At 33.6% G+C, this 22,404-nt stretch overlaps 1 protein-coding gene and 1 non-coding gene across 9 annotated transcripts in view; one reads left to right on the top strand and one right to left on the bottom strand.

Moving 5' to 3' along the window:
* Positions 1 to 16,779: 16,779 nt before the first annotated feature.
* On the bottom strand, positions 16,780 to 16,852 carry Trnaf-gaa (transfer RNA phenylalanine (anticodon GAA)). Its single transcript has one exon. It is a non-coding gene; the product is annotated as a tRNA-Phe (tRNA).
* Positions 16,853 to 20,270: 3,418 nt separating this feature from the next.
* LOC133172665 (RNA-binding protein Musashi homolog Rbp6-like) overlaps positions 20,271 to 22,404 on the top strand; it is a 51,744-nt gene continuing 49,610 nt past the window's right edge. Inside the window, exons 1-4 of one of the 8 annotated variants that reach the window (XM_061307606.1) lie at positions 20,271 to 20,495; positions 20,642 to 20,682; positions 20,866 to 20,947; positions 21,598 to 21,682. In XM_061307606.1, the coding sequence (XP_061163590.1) occupies positions 20,422 to 20,495; positions 20,642 to 20,682; positions 20,866 to 20,947; positions 21,598 to 21,682 (282 nt within the window). In that variant the 5' untranslated portion in view covers positions 20,271 to 20,421. The remainder of the gene's footprint in view (positions 20,496 to 20,641; positions 20,683 to 20,865; positions 20,948 to 21,597; positions 21,683 to 22,404) is intronic. The other 7 variants (XM_061307605.1, XM_061307607.1, XM_061307609.1 and 4 more) reach the window with 7 other exon arrangements.

A 22,404-nucleotide genomic window follows, 5' to 3' on the forward strand; every position in this document is an offset into this window, starting at 1 on the left:
AATATATATGGAGCAAATGAAGCGCAGGTTGATTTCGCGTGAAGTAATTTCTGATTCTGTGCCCTTTTTCAAACACAACTCGTCGTTAATGCATATCTTTATATTTGAAATTTAAGCACCATGTGTTTTGTTAAAAAGCCTTTTATGCAGCCTTACAGAGTGAAATAATGGTAAAATTTGATAAAGATCAAAGACTGTTTATTACACAAAGGTAAAGTGGTTCGACAAAAAATGAATCAGGTTTTTGTTTTTACTGTAGTTTTAAATAAAGCAATAACATTTTTACTATTTTCGAGAATGACAAATATTGCATTTGTCTGAAAGCAATGAATAACTCAAGATGCAATCCCATGAGTATTTATCTATAGAACTGGTTTTATAGGAAATTCATTTTCCAAAAAAATATTCACAATAATTACTAGTTTGTGCTAATTCGTATTTCTTAAGTTGCAGACTATGCTCAAACAACATAAAATTATTTTATCAGATGAATTTACTCGCTTTAAAGTAAGAAAAAACAAATTTACAGTTATATCCCCCCTTTCTTTTACTCCTGAGCATTCTGAACAGGTGCACTTATTATCCAAGAGGAATTTGTAAATAAATAAAATAATCCTTTATCTTTCATTTGAAAATGAAAGTAAATTTTTCTTCACAACTCTTATTCTCAATTTTGTATGTTGAGACATTTATTGGACTGAAAGTAGCACAATCGATCCAAACGAAAATGTCAAGAATTTCAAAATGCCGTCCTGTTCCTTAAGATATGAGACTGGAAAATTCAGTAAATATTTTCAGACCTTAATTCTCTTCTCGGTAAAGTATGACACTATTGTGAATTAAATTTATATCATAAAGGCTGATTGTAAACCAAAAAAACCCATCCTTTTTTGTTAGATTTTGTTGATCCCCAGTGCATGCTCTATATGATGTGTAATTTTTTTATGCTACAACTCTTTCGGCTATTTCATAAATATTTCAACAGTTGCCAAAATATCATGTAATCAAGTATACACTCAACAGTTGTCGCATTTCAAAAGTGAAAAAAGCTTAGAACAATATTTAGACACAATATTTTAGACACAATATTTTATTGGTCCAATTTGGGCCCCCGGAAGAGCAACAAAGATTTACGAAAAAAAAAAAGGAAAAAAATGATGAAAATGCAAACGACAGAACAAATATGATCTTCTATAACAAGGACATACTAAAAGAAGGATCTGCTACGGCCACAGCATTGTAAAGTGTCCTGCAGTTGATGTTGTTATTAGTTATTTATTTCCAGGAATGGTATGGTTCCAGAAAACATAACTTCTGTTGTTTGATAGCTTGAGATTTTAAAAAAAAAGGGGGGAATTAAATTGAATGGTGATTATAGTAAGAAACCATTGATACTCAGATAAGACTGTCAAATAAATTGGTCAAGGTCGCTCGCTGAGAATTGATGCCTCCTCGTTGCCACATATGGTCTTTGATAGAAGCCAGCCTTATGTTGGACATGAAACAATTAATGTAGAAATCGAAAAGTTTGCAAGGAGAGGGAGAGGGATATCTAAGGAATATTGATCCTGTGGGGCTTAAAGTTCTCTTGTCAGTAATAGCCCAATAAACACCCTGCTTCAATATCCTAATAAAGGTATAGAAAATCAAACCATCTCTAAAATATTGGGTCCAGATAAAAGAGTATGGAAGATTACTTTTTTTATTACGAAAACTGATTCATTTATTTTCAACGTGTCTGATTCTTTGAATAATTTTATTTGCCATTTCGTTAACTCCAAAAATGATATATGCCCCGTGTCCTCAAATAAATATCACCGATTTTCAGACATCAAAGACGTCGAAGAATGCCAACTAATCGTCCCTACTGTTAATGTCCGTGTCGGTGTATGGAATTATTGAGACAGTATTGACGCAACGTAGATTTTATTTTCATTGATTGAAATAAAGATTAAAAGTAAATAGACGTCAGGTTTGGATCTGCACGGAAGTAGCGGGCAAATTAACTGTACATGTTTCATATCCGTGAACGCGTTTATCTGTGCCTGATTGATATTGTAGGACATCTACTTATCATTCTCTCTGTGATGACCAGTAACACTCATTAATCCATACAGCACAGTGACTTATCATTCTCTCTGTGATGACCAGTAACACTCATTAATCCATACAGCACAGTGACTTCCATACTCTGTGGAATGAAAATTCTAATGAAATATCAATAATTAATCGTACATTATAGATATACCTGTGTATATAGTTTAAAAAAACCCGAAGAGTTAAGAGCTTTAAAATTTAGGAAATTTTTTATCGTGAACACAAGGAGGAATTCCTGTTAGCATTACAAGTAATTCAACTAAACATAATGTTTTACAGAGGCCTAGTGCTTTGTGGTCGCGTGGTTAGGAATGAGTAGCGGATGGTTTTGAAAAGGAAATGAATCGTAAATCATGCTTACAGCAAGTCTAAATTTTGACTTGATAATGATTTATTTTGCATATATTTAATACAATTATTTAATAATATTTTCATTTTTTTGATTGCAACATTTATGATTTTTTTTCACAGTATCTACATGTAGTTCATAGAATTTCCAAACAGCAAATAAGAATAATCAATAGCAGTCAAGATCCTTGTGCTGGACTTTTGTTCTTTCTTTCCTTTTTTCCCCAAAGATATTTCAAGACATTTTTTTTTTTCTTGTCGAAAGCCATTTTATAATTTTGATACACTTAAATGGTCCCTTTCTGAGTTTTGTAGGAAGTAAATTCTAATGATTTCTACAGCTTTAAGCATGATGCATTGCTGTCTATGTCAGGAAAACTTTGAATGAAATGATAAGTTTGTAGACGAAAAATTAACTCAAATGTTCTGATTCTAACATTTGAACGAGTCTTTTTATTGTAATGTATATATGTTATAACTAAATTTTGAATGGTCGATGTATTTCTATTCCTTTTATATCTTAAACAATTATAGACAATGTCTGGGGGAACATTGTCATAGGGTATATTTTAATGCTATTTAATAGCTTTTTAACCACGCAATTAGAAATTATCTGAATTTTTTTTAACTTCAGTGTGTATATGAGCGGCTCCTTCATCTGAAAAGACCGACAGACATGGGACTAGTTGAACCTATACGTAATACATGTATTATTGTTTATAAGTGACAAGGTCCCTACTTTTCTATGTCTGATTTAGAGAACCGTGTGGTAAACATTTGTCTTCTTATTAACAAATTAAAAAAAAAAAATTCTTTATTTTATACACAATCTATACGTAACATTACAAGCTTTTGCATTGTTAAAGAGAGAGAGAGAGAGAGAGAGAGAGAGAGAGAGAGAGAGGAAAGACAGAGAGTATATGTTGGCATGTTAACATATTTCATATACATGAATAAAATTTCATCTAATACCACATTTCATAAAAAAAAAATAATTCCACTTGGTATCAAAAACTTTGTCTCCATTTTTATATGGTAGTACTTTTGAGTTTTATAAAAAAAAAGTTCAATAAGTGATATCGCAAATCTGACATTAATTTTTTTTTTAACATCTCATTGTATAAATATAGCATTTTACCACAGGGTCAACAAGTTTTGTATATCTTTATTTTCCTAAAACCCCAAAATAAAACTTTGTTATGTGAAAGAAAATCGTAACCCTGTCTTTTGCTCACAATATTTATTTATCTTATTTTATTTATTTATTTTTATTTATTTATTTATTTATTTATTTATTTATTTATTTATTTATTTTAGAAAAGTCTGTACATTGTCACAATCTCATATAAAACATGTATTATTGTTTCTTCTATATTGCAGAAGGAAAACGTTTATCATCTTTTTCTCTAATTTTAAATAGGAATCTGTGCCTAGTATTTATTTAAAATTCTATTTGAAACCATTGAAGTTTACAATTTTTTTGTTTGTTTTTGTTTTGATTTTTTTTTTTTTTTTTTTTTTTTGGCAATTTTGAATCGAAGTTTAAAAAGCGTCTTCCCTTATTCCCTTACACAAAAATTTTATTCCATGTTGTATTCCCAGCGGGGTTCAAGATCATAAACATTTTAAATTATTTCATACAACTGATTTGCTTTCTTACACATTGAAAAAATTAATATGCTAGACAAGACTAATGGGTTTGGTTCTTTTGAAATAATATCATTAATGTTCATTGCCTTCAACGATGCTTTTACAGTTAATAATTCATGATAATTTTAACATATTCAGTGCCACGTGTTATCATTTATCAATCTCTATTAAACAAAAGAATTTGTAAACCGTTGTCTAAGAGGATGGGCTGTCTCATCCAAAAAATAATTTACGTAATGTCATGAAAACTCTGATATTTTTTAGCCCGCCTTCTCCAATTTTTTTTTCATCTGTGATGAGAACCATTCCATACAAATGAAAAAAAAAATTCAAGTTTCCTAAAAAAGTTTTCTGATGGACTAGGAATAACCATTAGTATATGATTTAAAAGAGTTTTGAGAACAGTTATCTTCCCAATAGGTGTCACTGGCTAATGCATATGGTGGCTTGTATTTGTCTTTATTTGGGTTCCTCAGGTAACCGTACGGTAAAAAAAATTGGGTCTTTAAGTCTTTCAATTTCATACAATTCTACATCATAAAGAATTCCAAGTAAGGTCAACCTAGAACATCCCCACTTTAGATTGTACTCATGACTTAATACTTCTTGACTAATTTTTTGGAACCAATCCAAATTGCCTGGAATTTCGAACAATTGATTATATAATCCAGACATTTCTGAGAACTTTTATGCCCCATCATGAATATGGCCGGGGTATATAGTATTTGTCATGTCCTTCTGTTCTTCCGTCTGTCCTTCCGTCACACTTTGCATTTAGCTCAGTTCAAAGAAACTATTCAAGATATTTTTATCAAATTTCATATGCTAATATATACTGATATGAGCTATTCAACTGCATCATCATTTTTTTTTTACCGTGACCTTTACTTTGACCTTGGCCTAACTTTTTAAGAATTTGTGTTTAGCTCAGTTTACAAGAAACTATTCAAGATATTTTTATCAAGCCTTATATGCTTGTACATATTGAAAAGACCTATTCAAGTGCATCAACATTTTTTTCACCTTGCTCTTTCCTTTGACCCTGACCTCACCCCCCCCTCCCAAAAAAAAAAAAATTAGCTAAGTTTCAAAGAAACTTTTCAAGATATATTTATATATATTTGAGAGATCAATAATTTTTTTTTACATTTACCTTACTTTATAAAAAAAATGTGTTTACAGTTTGAAAGAAACTGTTCAAGATATTTTAACAAACCTTTAAATGTTGTTACATATTGATGAAAAGTATTCAACTTCATCATCAACATTCTTTACCTTGACCTTTGCTTTGACCTTGACCTAACTTTTCTTTAATTTGTGTTTAGTTGTTTCAAAGAACCTATTTCAGATATTTTTATCAAACCTTATATGCTGATATATATAAGTGAGACCTATTCAACTGCATCAACAATTTTTCCCTGACATTTTTTGACCTTGACCTTACTTTTCTTAAATCTATGTTTAGCTTAGTTTCAAAGAAACTATTGAAGATATTTTTATCAAACTTCATATGCTGGTACATATTGAAGAAAGCTATTAAATTGCATCATCATTTTTGACCTTGACTTTCCTTTGACCATGACCTCACTTTTTAAGAATTTGTGTTTAGCTCTGTTTACAAGAAACTATTCAAGATATTTTTATCAAACCTAATATGCTTGTACATATTGAAAAGACCTATTCAACTGCATCGACTTTTTTTTTTACCCTCATCTTTCCTTTGACCCTGACCTCACTTTAAAAAATATGTTTAGCTAAGTTTCAAAGAAACTTTTCAAGATATTTTTATTAACTTTGTATACTGATACATATTGGAGAAATCAACAAATTTGACCTTGAGCTTACTTTACAAAAGTGTTTACAGTTTGAAAGAAACTGTTCAAGATATTTTTAACAAACCTTTACATGTAAATGCTATTACATATTGATGAGAACTATTCAACTTCTATTACGTTTAGGTCAGTTTCAAAGAAAACTATTCAAGATACTTTTATCAAACTTTATTTGCTTATACATATTGATGAAAGCTTTTCAGCTGTATAAAAAAAATTTTGACCTTTACCTTTCATTTGACCTTGACTTCACTTTTCTCAAATTTGTGTTTAGCTCAGTTTTAAGAAACAAATCAAGATATTGTCATCAAACTTAATTTGCTGATACATTTTGCTGAGTGTTATTAAAATGCATCAAAATTGTTTGAACTTGACCTTTCCTCTGACCTTGACCTCATTTTTTTCTCAAATTAGCATTTGGTTCAGTTTCAAAGAAATTTTCAATATATTTTAATGTAAGATTATGCACTAACACACAATTTGGTGATAATTCATCAACTGTGCCCATTTTCTTTTTACAATGACCTTTCCAATGACCTTTGACTTTACTATTTATTGAGTATAAAACTCAGTTTTAAAGAAATTATTCAAGATACTTTCATCAAACTTCATACACCTGTACAATTTTTCATGTTTCATTACTAATGAACCCGAAGCGGATCATTCATGTCCTATAAACATATTTCTAGTTTTTAGCTCACCTGAGCTGAAGGCTCAAGTGAGCTTTTCTGAACAAAGAGTGTCCGGCATCCGTCTGTCGTCTGGTTTCTGTCGTTTGTAAACTTTTCACATTTTCGACTTCTCAAGAACCACTGGGCCAATTTCAATCAAATGAAATATATGGAAATAACGAACAGTATTCAAGCTCAAAAGTCCATTAATCAATACAAAATAGGAGCAGAGCAAACACGGACCTCCAAACATCAGAGGTGGGATCAGGTGCCATGGAGGAGTGAGCATCCCCTGCCGACCGGTCACACCCGCCGTGTGCTCCTTGTCATGATCGGGAAATAACGGAAAAATCCGTCGACAATTCAGTGTGTAAATAATGGCCTAACAATTAGTGTGAAAAACGTCAGTCAGCATTTGACTCAATGACAAATTGTATTTGCTGACAAGGTCATTGTATCGACCATAGAACTTACGAAATGATTACTTTAAACGAGACAGCTGATATTCTTGTTTCATCAACTTATTTGTCAGTAATTTACCTCGTTTTAGAAATTGTACATACGTAGAGCATGCTCTTGCGTATCGAATCAACTGAGAGATATATACCCCGTATGTAGGTGATGAAGGTATATTGCTGCATAAGTAAGGGAAGTTGACGATTGAAAAGTTAAAGTCATCACGTTTATCATAAAGATTGGTTGTTAGATTACCATTAACGTCTTTTTCAAGTAAAATATCCAAATATGAAACAGATGTGTCAGACTCTGTGGTATCTTTTATCTCAAGTTCACAAGGATATATCGTATCGACATAAGAATGGAAATAGCCATTGTTAATTGACAATACGTCGTCGATATATCTAAATGTCGAGTTGAAGGCCACAGCAAGTGTTTTCTTCTTTTCACGTACAAGATTTTGGACAAATTCTGCTTCATATGAATACAAAAAAAGGTCTGCTAATAACGGGGCGCAATTGGTACCCATGGGAATTCCAATAGATTGTTGGAAGACCTGGTCTCCGAAAACTACATAGATATTGTCAATCAGAAACTCAAGCATCTTTTTAATGTCAACTTCAGAGTACTTGTGTGAACAATCAGAATTTTTTTAACAAAATAATTTTGCAAATGACCAATGACAAGGTACGTATATTTACGAGTTCATTTTTATTGAAAAAGCAGCTGTCAATGATATCAAAAAGCCTGGACTTTAATTTATCGTGGGGAATGGTTGTGTACAAAGTTGAAAAGTCGTAAGTTTTTAAGCTGTTGATTTTGGTAAAATCTTGTGATTTCAAATTTTCCAAAAGTTCCTTGGAATTTTTAAGTATCCACATCTGATTTACACCACTTCTCGAATATATTGTTGCACAGTACTCTTGAAGTTTCTCCTTCACCACTGTTAATATCTTAGTGAGGAGTAAAGATAGAGGCTTGGTTGAACATTTACTGGAACCCGCTATGTATCTTTGTTTGTAAGGATTTTTATGAAGTTTCGGAATCCAATATAAATATGGTAATTCAAATTCATTTTGGTTGTTTGGAATATTAAAAATATTCAAAACTGACATATGATTTTGAAGAATTTCATCCTTAGAAAGGGAACTATAAGTGTAAGTTGGATTACCACTTGTAGAATTAAATCCAAGTTCCTCTAAAATACATTTAATATAATGAGCCTTACAAACAAAGACAATGTTGTTACCTGCTTTGTCAGCAGGGACCAGTACGTACTGATCATGTAATCTATCTAATTCTTTTTTCACTTCTGTATTATTGAATACAGAAGGATAGATGGTTTTCATATTGCCTCTCAATCTTTTAGTGCGCGATTTTAACATACATCTGATACATTTAATCCATTCTGACAAAGTGTCAAGGTCTTCTTTTTCATGTCTGGTCCATCGCCTGGCGTAGTCCTCTACAGAATCCATAATATTTATGAAATTCCGACGCCAGTTGAAGGATCTGGGTTCCCTAAATTTAGGACCTTTTAAAATTAGTGATCTAAGGTCCTCATTATTAACTATATTTACGTCACCAGTAATAACGTGTCCAGCAGGACTATAGTTATAGGGCGAAGAAGAACATGAACACGATGGAGGATTATGCTTCAGATATTCGATTTCCAGGCCCTGTAAAGTTTTCTTGTAATTAAAAAGTTTGGAAGCAATAGTCGATGTATATTTGTAGGAAATACAAGGTGGAGTCTGTAACTTGAAATATGGTGGAATACAAGACTGGACCCTTTTGTGACTAAGAATATTACTTATATTAACCGCGTCAATTCCTTTGTTGGCATATTGAAGTTTAAGGAAAAAACGGATTGTTTTAGCTGCATTTTCTTCAGCTTGCCACATAGCATCCTTGGGTGAAGGGAATTCAAGTTTGTTCACAGGAAGTGCCGCTCTCTTTCAAGGGGAGATAATTAAGAATTCGTAAAAATTTGGTGGCATCTTTTAAAAATCTTCTTCTCGAGAACCTAGGGCAAGAAAAGATGAAACTTATGTGAAAGCTTCATTACATACTCTAGATTCAAATTTGTTCATATCATAGCCCCCGGGGATAGGGCAGGGCCACAACAGGGGGTCAAAGTTTACCATAGGAATATATAAGAAATGTCATTAAAAATATTCTTCTCAAGAACAGCAAAGCCATAATTAGTCATATTATTACAGAAGTATTCTCAGGTAGTGTAGATTAAATTTGTTCCAACCATGGCCCCCGGGGGTGGGGCAGGGCCACAACGGGGGGTCAAAGTTTACCATAGGAATATATAGGAAATATTTTAAAAAATCTTTTCAAGAACAGCGGAGCCAGTATTAAAGATATTGATATTGGAGTATCCTCAGGTAGTGTAGATTAAAGTTTGTTCCAATCATGACCCCTGGGGTAGGGCAGGGCTACAACAGGGGGGTCAAAGTTTACCATAGGAATATATAGGAAATATCTTTAAAAATCTTCTTCTCAAGAACAGCAAAGCCATTACTAGACACATAAATACAGAAGTATCCTCAGGTAGTGTAGATTCAAGTTTGTTCAAATCATGACCCCTGGGGGTAGGGTCAAGGTTTACATATGAATATATAGGTGTAACGGTTAAAGGGCATTGAAGTAAAATGCATTGAAGACTTCAAATAGTGGAATGACCTGACAACCCTTGGAATGGAGTAGCCTAAGGGTATATAGGGCAAAGCTTTGGGAAAGGCAGGCATTCAGAAGGTAGATGCAGAAGTGGATGATAAATCAGCAATAAAGAAGTTAAGGTATCCCATCCTAATAACAAAAGATTCAATGAAATTGAATACATAACAGATGTGTAATTGTTGAATACTCAGTATATTTAGACATAATTCCCATTTATTACGATTAGCATGTAAGGTTGGGATGTGTCCTAATTTATGACCTTGAATTTTGGTAAGAGTCATCTCCCTCTGTTTTTAATTAATTAAAAAAATCGATTTTAAAAGTCTTACCTTAAATAAATCATTTTCAATTGTAATTCTATTTCTAATGTGTTTTAGTGCATTTTTTCACTACATTATTTTCTGATATTCTTATTATTTGAATTTTTATTTTTTAAATATTGCCCCATAGACTTCAATGCAATCTTTGTTAAGTACTTAAGTTCTGGGTGTAGTAAATCTGAAGAAGATTGAGACAACTGGTTCTTATCTATCAATGGGAACCTAGGGGAGAAACATGGTGCAAGTAGTACCTTACCCAGTCCCCATGTCTAGATGAAAGAGAAAATTTAAGTACTATGTGATATACCCTCAGACATAGCTGTCCAATCATTAACTCAGACAGAGTAAAAGGAAAACCTAGATATCCCTTGTAAGAACCTGATCATACACATTACATAGGAAATATCTTTGAAATCTATTTCTCAAGAACAACTAAGCCATTATTAGTCATATATATGTATATACAGAGCAACCTTAGGTATTGTAGAATCAAGTTTGTTCAAATCATGACCCTCTGGGGTTGGGGCAACAGGGGGTCAAAGTTTTGCATAAGAATATATAGGAATCATCTTGAAAAAAATCTGCTGCTCAAGAACAGCAAAGCCATGATTAGTCATATTATAATAGGAGCATCCACAGGTAGTGTAGATTCAAATTTGATCAAATTTACTGTGGGTAGGGTGGGGCCACAATGACCAATCAGGGTTTTACATAGGAATACATAGGACAAAAACTTTTAAAATTCTTCTGTTTAAGCCATGATTAGTAATATTGATATAGAAGCATCCTGAGGTAGTGTAAATTTTAGTTTGCCCCCCCCCCTCCCCCCTTTAAAACTTTTCAATATACTGAACTGATTTCTGCTTCTTCCTAGCCAGTTTGCTCGGGTGAGCGATGTGGCCCATGGGCCTCTTGTTTATGTTTTCATCACTCCTGTGTGTGATTTTTTGCCACCATCTAACAAAATTGAAGTATCAATTGAGGTTGTATTATTAACCAATAATTATTTAAAGTGATTCTGAATATTGTAAAAGCAAACATCTCAAAATATAACAGAAAATAGGGGGGGGGGGAAAGGTTATGAATGTTTTCTCCTGGACCAAATATGATACACTACAACAAAGCATCGTCTACAGAAACAGAGAAGACACAATATACATATAGGAACAGATCCTTTCGTGTAACAAACCAGTTCTGCTGTCGAGTGACATCAATGTGATCATCTGAAGTCCTTTAGTATAGTTGCATACTCGTATAATGCACGTGCAAAATCATGGTTAAAAACAAAACAAAACATAAAAATTAAATGTAATAGTGAAGTTCTTTAGTTTTCAATAAGATCATTTTAAAAAAATATCTCGCTTTTTTTTAAATGTTAAAAGTTACAATCATTTTAATCATTTTATATTCAACTTTGAACAAAGAAAATTAAATAATAGTTCAGAAGATATAAGTAAGCGCTATGTCTAAGACATATACTGTAAAGGTCGCGCCTAGATGTACCAAATCTATAAATTTGTTTGATTGTAAAGGACCTTTAAATTTCTGTAGCCCCCCCCCCCCCCCTTCCTCCAAAGATGATAAATAAAAAAATCTTTGTGTCATTACCAGGCCATCACAGTTTTATTGATTTTGTTAAACAATGGGGGAAACTAAGAAGGCTTGCATTTTTGGACTTCGAAGTTATAGATTACGTCATCAAGTAATTGCAATTTGTTTCCAAATTTAGCTAAATTGCAAACTCTAATAGAAAATTAGCGAATTTTACGAAATCAACTCAAGTTACACGAAACTGCAATTCAGAATTGGTGAAGGCACTTATAGTATAACGGTATTCTGTTTTTGTCCAAATTTATTGACAGTGGTTACCAGAACAGATTTGGCTATTTCTGTGACCAGCGGGTGCTTACATTGAATTTGTTTGCTTTTTTTCATTCAAGTCAATTTTATTTCAACACTAACTTTAATTTTGAATGACATTGACTTAATGAGATGTATAAATATATATCTTTTATTCGTATCTTAGGCCTTTTAAAGTAAAATATTTATACTTATCAATGGTCACGGTTACCGTTTAGCATCAAACGGTTGCTGATGTTTACCTGTATTTCCCCAGTAGAGTTCTATTCCGTAGTGAGTACTAACTCACAGTGGTATAAAAATTGAATGAATTTAGCGTTTTACTTTAGTCGGTGACAGGTTTTAGATGTTTTGGGAATTGATCGTACAGAAATAAATCGTGGTAACAAATGTATTATATATGTATAGAAAAGTTAATGATTGAAAAGAATGGCTCTGTATCTTACCGATACAGCGTAGGTTAAATATGCAAAGCCACAATTACAACCAAAACAAAAGGAACTGTCGCGGTAAGCAGAGACAACAGGTTTTACCTGGCTAATGGAATACTGAGATACATATTAAAATAAGTCGTGGAAAAAACAACAACAACGAAATAATCGTGGAATAGGAAGTCATATACAGCAGTGTCGAATTGAGGAAAAGTGAAACTGCGTGATTTACACCTTTAGAGCTGCTACGATAGTAGCCGTAGCTCTTTGGTTGAGAAAATTCGGACAGACAAACCAGAGATCGAGCTACAGATCCAAGCATTGTAAAAACCTCCAATTTACGGCGCCGCTTTTTGTCGCTCACTCCGGTTATTATATCTTTTATTATATGCATAATCGAATTATTATTCTAGAAGCAATCGTATGACTGTCGCATATACTGTGTATATCATTGTATAAACTATTGTATCATACACTCAACTTACGATATCTCCAACCAGGAATTATCCGGAAAATCCATCCCAGTCAGCCAGTAAATCGAGCAAACAGCAGATCACGAAGTCATACAATCTTTTATGATATTACATGATCATATTGTGATTGGTCGTCTACTAAATGACTTTGTTAAAAATCCTTCTGATTCTACACACAACTACTCTGAAGTTGATATTAAAAGGATGATGGAGTTCATCATTGACAATATCTATGTAGTCTTTGGAGACCAGGTCTTCCAACAACCTGTTGTCCATTAAATTTACCCCTTTATTAGCCGACCTGTTTTTATATTCCTATGAAGCAGAATTTATTCCAAAAACTTCTACATGAGAAGTAGAAAACACTTGCTGTGGCCTTCAACTCGATATTTTACCGTCACGGCAAATTCATTCGGTAGAGTGATCGCTCCGTGGTCGGAAGGTCGTGGGTTCGAGCCGCGGCCGCTACTACCTTAGTCGATAAAAAATAAGTAGCAACTGTTCCTTCGCAAAGCACTTGGCACTTTGAAGTTGAAGTTGGGGGTCCTTCGGATGAGACCTTAAAAACGAAGACCCCTTGTCACAGCAGGCGTTGGCACGATAAAGATCCCCGACTGCTCAATTGACCTGAGTGCCGAGTAAAGGTCTAAATTTGAAGCTCTTCACCGGTATATGGAAACGTCTTTATATATATACGTGAAAATTCTCGAACGGGACGTAAAACAACATACAATCAATTAACTCGACTTTTGGATACATCGACGACTTTTTATAAATTAACAATAGTAACTTTCATTCATATGTCGACTCGAGATATCCCAGTGAACTCGAAATTAGACGCTTCCGAGTTTGCCACATCTGTTTCATATTTGGATGTTTTACTGAAAATAGACGATCATGGCTTAATAATAAGTAAACAGCTTTTCAATCGTCAACTTCCTGTATTTATGTAGTAATATTCCAGCATCTCTTGAATATTGTGTTAATATCTCTCAACTGATCCGATAAGCAACAACAAGCTCTGAGTACGATCAATTGTTAAACCGAGACAAGCTACTGACAAAAAAGTTGATGTTACAAGGATTTCAACAACCTCATTTAAAATCAGTATTTCGCAAATTCTAGGGTCGCAATAATGACCATGTTTGTAATAAAACCTATTGTTGGGTCGTATTTTATCTGACATGTTAGGTAACAATTGATAGGTCATTGCTTTTATATTAAATTTGACTACGGAGTACTCCGTATACCTGATCACTTCATAGGGCTCACGGCGGATGTGACAGGTTGATAGGGGATGTTTACTCCTCCTAGGCACTTGATCCCATCCTTGCTGTTTCCATGGTCCGTGTTTTTGTCCTGTTTACGATTCGTTTTGTTGACTGAATTTATGAGATTGATCACTGTTCGTTATCTTCTCATTTTACAGTAATAGTTTGTAAGGCTTAACTTATGAGAGTTGCAAAACTTATTTACGATTACGGGACATTTATAAAGGCTTCAACGAAATGCACTCGTAGAACTTGTGATGGAATTTTCTTCAATTTTGAAGACCCATAAAATTTTATACATTGGTACAATATTGCAGGGCAATTCCTAACAAACCGACAAACGGAACTGGTGTACAGAATAAAATACAACATAGTAGTAAAATTCTTAGACATCTAAAGTCCTTTATTTGTCGCATAACAGATCTACGACAGAAAATGGACAATTCGTTGTGTCTTTACAATTTTTTTTATATTTCTTATGCAAAAACATGTTGCAGATTTTATTTGACAAAATGAAATATGTCAGAAAGGACAGTAGGACACTTGTCATACGACCTGGAGTCTCCCGACAACAAAATGCTATTGTAGACCCTTTTCGTAGATCGAATTTTGAACATGGTCATTTTTTCACATCGTTCATAATTCTATTGTGTACAGGTCTATATTCTGCGATGCCTTACTGCATGATTATCTTACCGCGATCCTGCTCCGCATTGCAGGACTGTCATAGAACAATGTTTTTCTTGCAATAATGGTACATACGTCTGTTAACAGTTATTAGAACATCCTACGATCTGACTTCGATAATTTTTACCTGATAATAATCGTTCAACACATATTTTACATGTGAACGTCTTGTGCAGTTATCTCTCTCAAATACGACAGTCTCTTCTATCATGGCAGCTTTAAAATCGCACGACTAGGTTGTGTGTCAATAGAGCTTAAACCAACCACTCAAGACTGTACCTAAATTTCTACAGCATGCAGGTCTCTCCTAGAAAATGCACCCCTTTTCTACGCAACAATTTAAAAGGGTCTTAAAGAGGACCAAAATTATCTAACGAACAAACTTCAAAATTGCTGGGAAAAAAGAAAACTAAGAACCAGTTGTTAATGGTTATCTATCCTTATTACACCCCAATTAGAATTGGAGGTTTTGAAGCAGAGAGCAAGAATTGGCAGACCACCTCTACACAATATGAAATTCACACGAAGTGCGACTTCATCCATTGGTAAAGTAAGGTTTCAAATGGAGTATCCCACTGTACTTCAAAGAATCAGTTTACTTGATAATGAACATGGAGATTGGTTTTGAAATTCAAAAATATAGTATTTTGTTATTTCATGTTTATACCCGTGATAATTGGATTTTTTCACAGAAGAAAATCTTTCTCAGAAGCAAAAATTTGGAAGGTTATACTTTTTGTGAAGAAAATACGAAGATAATTTTCTTATGTTTTATAATATGGGGAAAATGAATAATCATAGCAACATCAAAAATATAGTAATAAGATTGATATGAACTATTTTCCTGTAATAAATTGACGATGATTTAAACAAATACATTTTCCTAATAATTAAGAATAAAATATGTATTATACAGATAAGCATAATTATCTAAATGACTGTGGTGAATTAAAGACTGATATTGACCTTCAAAACAAATTCTTGGCACGGTATACGGGGGTTCCTTGTCTGGGCTGGTTGGCTTTCGCCTCCTTCTCAAATTACAAATCAATCTCAATATGATTTTGACTGTGATTAAAGTCAACAAATTGTTTAATGACAAATTAACTTGGGTGTTTGTTTTATGCCAATCTCTTAAGATTCTTGTCAGACATTAAGGTTCGATGTCGTTCAATTTATCATGGCTACAGATCCGCCGCGTAAACACATGTTTGTTAGTTCCACAAATTGTTTAAAGAAAGCATGCCTTTCACGACACCCTATTCACACTGTGGTAACAAAATAATATTTGTGTCTTTGATAATATTTTGTGCAAACAAAAACGGTTGTGTTTTCGATACCGGTTATTTAATTACATCACTTTGTAATATATAAAAATGAATGCTTGGGAGAACCGAGTTTTTGCTGAACAACAGCGTTGCGCTTATGTATTTTGAACATAAGAAGTTTTCAATCATGACACATTCCGAGTTTTTCGGAGTCATGGTGCGGCAAAGTGTTTTAAAGGTTTGAGACAATATTAAATTTATAAATTTTCATTTAAAAGGAAAAACTTTGGTTCCACAAAATTACATCAGTTTTGAAGTTTAAATCTAAAAAGCTTCGAATTTGAAATAAATTGAATGGGGGTCTTTATTTATGCTTAGGTACAGGATGTGAATGGCGCGATGCATTATAAATGGATATTTTTTTTTTTTTGTTTTCCAGCTCATAAATAAATAAAAGATAACGATATTGATTTTATAATGTTCATTGTCCTCAGAAGTAATTTTAGTAAAAGGTTTGGTGGTTGCTCAAACATGTTCTGCCTTGACGTTGGTAACCTTGAATAACGAAATTTTAATTTCTTCCACTTGAAAAATGATTGCGCATAAATTACAAGAATCATGATATGGATTGCATCTCTTGAGTCTTTATATATTAAATATAGCACTACTATTTTCAAAAATATATATACGAGAAAAAAAAAGTATCAGCCGCCGGATTGTTCCGTGCCGGAACCCGGGATTGAACCGGGGGCCTTTAGATCTTCAGTCTAACGCTCTCCCAACTGAGCTATTCCGGCTGATAAGTAGTGCGAATTTTAAAATTCTTCATAAGATTTGACATTACTTGAATCGTCAGTCTACAAAGCTGAGTTGACCGAAATAAGTTTTTTCACGTTTTATAATAGTTTAAACAATATTTTATTGACCATAGGTAAGGTTACAAAATCAGCAGAATTGGGAAAGAAGCCATGAAGCTTATATTAATCCCTCTTTCTGCAATTTTTTCAGGTTTGGGAAAGGAGTTTACTTTTTTTTTTTTGACTGGGGTTGATTTTCTTTTTTCTTTTTTTTTTTTTTAGTTGGACTGGGGTGGACCAACCCTGGAAAATTCCTGGATCCTCGCCTAGTGCCTCTCTCACAAGTTTATTTTTAACATCTTATTTGTTCAAAAACTGAGGTTTTGGTACTTGTTAGGTTTCTGAGAACTAATTTTACTATCAAATTTCCTTTAGAAATACTTAATTTAAAAAAAAATGCAATGTAATATTTCTTCAGATAAGAAATCTTCAGATAACAGGCCCGTAGGAAGCAATTTCAGTTTGGGGGGGCACAGCCATACATTTTCAGTTGAAGGGGCACTATCTACTACCAAAAATTTCTTGATAAGCAAAAAAAAAAAAAAAAAAAAAAAAAAAAAAAAAAAAAAAGGTAATCAGATGTTTTTATTGAGGGGGCACAGGCATATAGTATCTATGTTTTCTATAGTAATCTATATATCGGCAAAATTATTGGGGAGGCACGCCCCCCCCCCCCGGATCCTACGGCCATGCTGATAAGACTTTTTTGTGTATGTATGAAAAATTGGTTTATGAATGCACATAATTCTGATTTACTATTTTAAATCTACTGAGTGCCAGTGTATGTGTGTGCGTCGGGGGGGGGGGGGGGGGCTTTGCCTCCTCAACTTATGCCATGTGCTGAAAATTTTTCAGCTACATAATGCCGGTGATGTTGAATTAAATCTCTGGGTCCATCAAATTCAGATAATGTTATAAGTAGCCAAAAAGAATTTGGACCCCCTTAGAAAACGCGGACCCATGGTAAAGTGGTTAGGAGAGGGTTATGAAAGCAATTTGTAAACCCCCCCCCCCCATAAACACACACACGAAATAATTTTTGAGTGCGTGTAGAACACCCCCCCTCCCCGGAAAAAAATTCTTGGATCCGCGCATGCCACCTCCCGCAATAGAAATAAGTAATCCAGAGAGTGGGAAAATAAAAGTTTGATGGACATAAAAATAATGTGCAGTTTATTGTGTTTAGAAAATTTCATATTCTACGATTTACATTTGTATTTTCGATTGGTAAAAATATGGCGGTAGAGCAGATATTGGAATTTGGTGGCCAAATAGTGCAGTTGGAGCACCTGACTTAGTGATGCGAAGGGGGGGGGGGGGGGGGGGTTGAATCCTGGTCTGGTACGTCGCATTTTTCTCCTCGCTGGTTACATAAATGATGTTCACGATAAAAGGGTCTGGGGATTGAAAGTGGTTGCGGGAGTTTAGAGTATATTATATGGGGTAAACTTTAAAAATAAATTATAGTTACAGTGACTTATACAAGTCTATATCTATTCGCAGAAGAGCTTTGTGACAAATTATGCACAATTTATTGAAAAACATTAATTGAAATTTTCAATTATAACATTATTAGTAAAATCTAGAAAAGTCTTGAAATGAACTTTCTTGTTTTTACTTCATTCAAAAATTATGGAAAAGAAATTTGTTTTAAAATCACATTACACAGTATTCGTGATATATATTTTGGACATATGTAATAAAAGCAACGAATTATTTACTAGTTTAAAAGTTATGGGACGATGCTTATAATATTTTGGCGCTCGAATTTGGGGCACCCGCGAATTGTATTTGTAGCGCTCGTTTTTGCGCCGGTATAAAAATTTTGGGGGCGCTCATGCATGGGGCGTTTTGGTTTTGGGGCACAGACTATACCATCCATATACAGTGGGCGGTATTTAAAGTGAGAAAATTGAAGATAACGTCACAAATTACAAAAAGGAAAATTCTTTTTTCAAAAAGCTTAGAAATTTTATCCTATGTATACCAGAGTTGGTTTGATACTTGTAAGATTGTACATTTGAAGTTAATGCTTCATTCACTGAATAGTAAATATAATTCAAAACATTGTAATTAAAATATTATTCACTTTAAAAAATCTACAAAAGAAAATTACTGGTAGCTCATGTTTGATTGTGCATGCGGATTCTTTACTCTGCAGTAGCCTTATAATCCTTACATTAGTATGAAAGTTTGACAGATAAACATTTATAACATTCAACGCCAATAAATAGAACAAAACAATGTTTTTCTGACTTCTCGAGTAGCCATTGTCCCAATACATGTTCAACTGTCTATATATAAATATACAATTACATGTAGACCGAGCAGCACTCTATGTATTTATTCATTTATTTATTGCATAAATATACCTGCAATTTTATGAAATCAATATTGAGACTTGTTATTATCGGATGTTTTATATCTATCACAAACCTTTTTTAACTAACAACTGATTACATTATATAATTATATTGATATTGAGTGTGAAATATTTTCTATTTATAGAGAAACAATATACAAATAAATAACCAGTTAGGTTTTCAACAGACTTTTGCAATATTTAGAGGAAACTTTACCTTCCTTCTGTTATAGAAACAAAATAAACACATTTTATCGGGGAAAAAATCCGAGTTTATAAAAATGTAATTATAAATATGAAGACTGTAGTTGCTCTGCGTGTTCTATAAAAAAAAAGTTACAGAATGATAGAGAAAATGTGCACTTTATATCCTAGAAGTTAGAAAACAGATCCTGCCATGTTTCTTTTTTCTCTGATATTTTCCCTACAGAATCCTATAAATGATAAGACGAGATTTCACGCGCAATGCCAACTTTTTATCTGCAAAAACTGCGAAATCAATGGTCAGGCACTGCGCTCTGAAAACGACACACCCTCGGAGATGTTGGTATTTTGGAGAATTCGTGGTTCGATGATTAGATAAGAGCTATATATGAAAGTCTTTCATGTTTATATCTTTCAGCTTTATCTATTGTTTTCCCCTAGCCTCTACAGGGTATAAACATGTACCCGTTATCTGTTTAATCTAATTAAATATTTGACAACAATGGCACGCATTGTGGTTTGGTTGCCTAACTCTATTAAAAATGCATCACAATGTATATTTGTTAATTTTTCATACCACCGAATATTTACTGTGGTATATTAATCGATAAATGAAAAAATAATTTTTCATTCATGCATTACAAATGTAGTTTATCTCGTGGGGCGTGTTTGTTTTCATTGTGGTATGTTTTTCTATGAAAGGCGGTACCCTCCTATTGACAGGTGCTCTTAACGTCAGAAAACTGATTACCGTTGCCAGGACGACATCGTCTTAACCAATCGATCGAAGCAGTTCTATGTCAATCAATGACACTTCGCGCTTTAGCGAGGCGCGGGAATTGCCCACCCACAATGGTTCTATAGTAGATCTTTGAGCTATTCCCACGTGCAGGAGTTTCTCTTTACTGTGTAGTGTAGTTAGCAGTAGTGTACGTTAGACAACATGAAGATGGACCCTACAAATCCACAATCCCCATCCAACGGGTCGCTAGACGGAGATGTCCCTAACGATCCAGGGTGAGGAATAGAAACACATGTCATTTTCAGCTGATCTTTGTGTTCGTTCAGTGCCGCGCTGTTTCGGAAATTTTCTGTTTCTTTACGAGTTATCTAGGTCATTCATCATGGCTTTCATTTTAACATTTCTTTCTTGGTTTTTACAGAAAAATGTTTATTGGGGGACTAAGTTGGCAAACTACAGTGGGTAAGTCGAATATTTTCTGACCATGTGTTTTATTTTGAATTTTACAGCGTGGGATACGCTTTGTGAGTTCCGCTTAATTGATCAATGGTCGGCGATCGCGTCGATTCCAGCTAATTTTAACACCGATGTCACGAAGTTCACTTGCAGAAATCTGACTTATCTCATGCTTGTTTATTATTTCAGAATCATTAAAAGACCATTTTGGTCGCTTTGGTGAAATTAAAGAAGCAATGGTCATGAAAGACCCAACGACTAAACGATCTCGGTATGTTTACATTCACGCTTGAATGAATCGCACGTAAATGGCCATCTAATCTGTAATAAAGGAAATGCATATTTATAGTTTAGACAATTAATAGCCTCGGAAGTTAGATTGTTAGTTGTCATGTTAATTAGAGGCGCTTTGATCTTTGAAATTATGACGAAGAAAGAACAAGTGGTGAAAACATACAGCACAAAATAATTACACAACTTTCTTCAATATCACTTGAATGGCTTTATAATAAGAGACTTATAATACAATGTTTACATTCTGTTTTAGTTAAGGTCCATTGCCCTGACATTCCAGGTAGAAGGGAACAAAAAATGAATGAAATGATTATGACATACTTAGGTAGAGGGCAATTAGTAGGTGGAATAATACCTTGGTCCTTGTAATGTTTTTTAACTGCCCAGAGCCACGTAGCAAAGAGGGTTCTGTTATTTTAATGTATTACTGGAAAAAAAGTTATCAACACATGATTGTCAATACCCGTTTATTTTACAGTGTAGCTGCAGATTAATATCATTGAAAACATAATTTTGCTATGCAAGGATTTTAGCTTTAGGAATGCTGTACGAGTGTTAGGGTAGTGAATGTTTCAGATAAGGTTTCCAATAAATGTCGTTGTTCATTGAAGTCTTTGTTTATTTCAGGGGATTTGGGTTTGTCACATATAAAGACGTGGCTAGTGTAGATACCTGCTTAGAGAATGGCCCTCACATTCTGGACAATAAAACGGTAAGGTCAGAGGGTTAACCCACTAAACAGAGATAACAGAAAAATTTATAACATGTCATTAACAAGGGTATTGGTTGCAATTGGGGCTTCAAAGTTTAACAGAAAACATACTTGCATAAAACAAAATATAATACTTCAATCAGTTGTTATTTTTAAATTTTTTACTGATCTCAAGGGCACATTGATGGTTGTTATTTTCTTTTTATCATTTAAAGCTTGTGCTACACATGGCATCCAAAGATATATTTATCTGAATGTTTTCACTCGGTTCATGATGTTTTATCAGGTAAAATTCCTACAGCTTAATGGAACGTTTTTCAGAAATGGAATTTTATGAAATATCTAGTGACTTTTGCGTAAGGGATGTGTAGAAATGGCCCCTGATGTAATGTTTGTGTTTGTGATCATGGGAGTCCTATATTGTTTGACTCTAGTTGGGTCAGTCGGCCCCTTGGCAACAAATTCAATCCTCGAACAAAAGCTTCACACAGTAACTCTAGAATAGGTGAGAAAATGAATATGTTTGAGTATAGAGGTTGGTGTGGGGCTTCTTTTGAAGTTTAATTAGAATTTTTCCAGTACCTGGAGGGTATACAATAGCATCATTAGTCCAAACTTAATGTCACTAAGACTGATATAGATTCTGAGGAACTAATTTTTGTTAGCTAGCTTCCACTCATTGTCTTTTTTACAACAATAACACTTGATTAAGAGTTTACCAT

Source organism: Saccostrea echinata, unplaced genomic scaffold (genome assembly GCF_033153115.1).
Source record: "Saccostrea echinata isolate AGI-Se365-2 ecotype Australia unplaced genomic scaffold, CSIRO_AGI_Sech_v1 ptg000054l, whole genome shotgun sequence".
Lineage (NCBI taxonomy): Eukaryota > Metazoa > Mollusca > Bivalvia > Ostreida > Ostreidae > Saccostrea > Saccostrea echinata.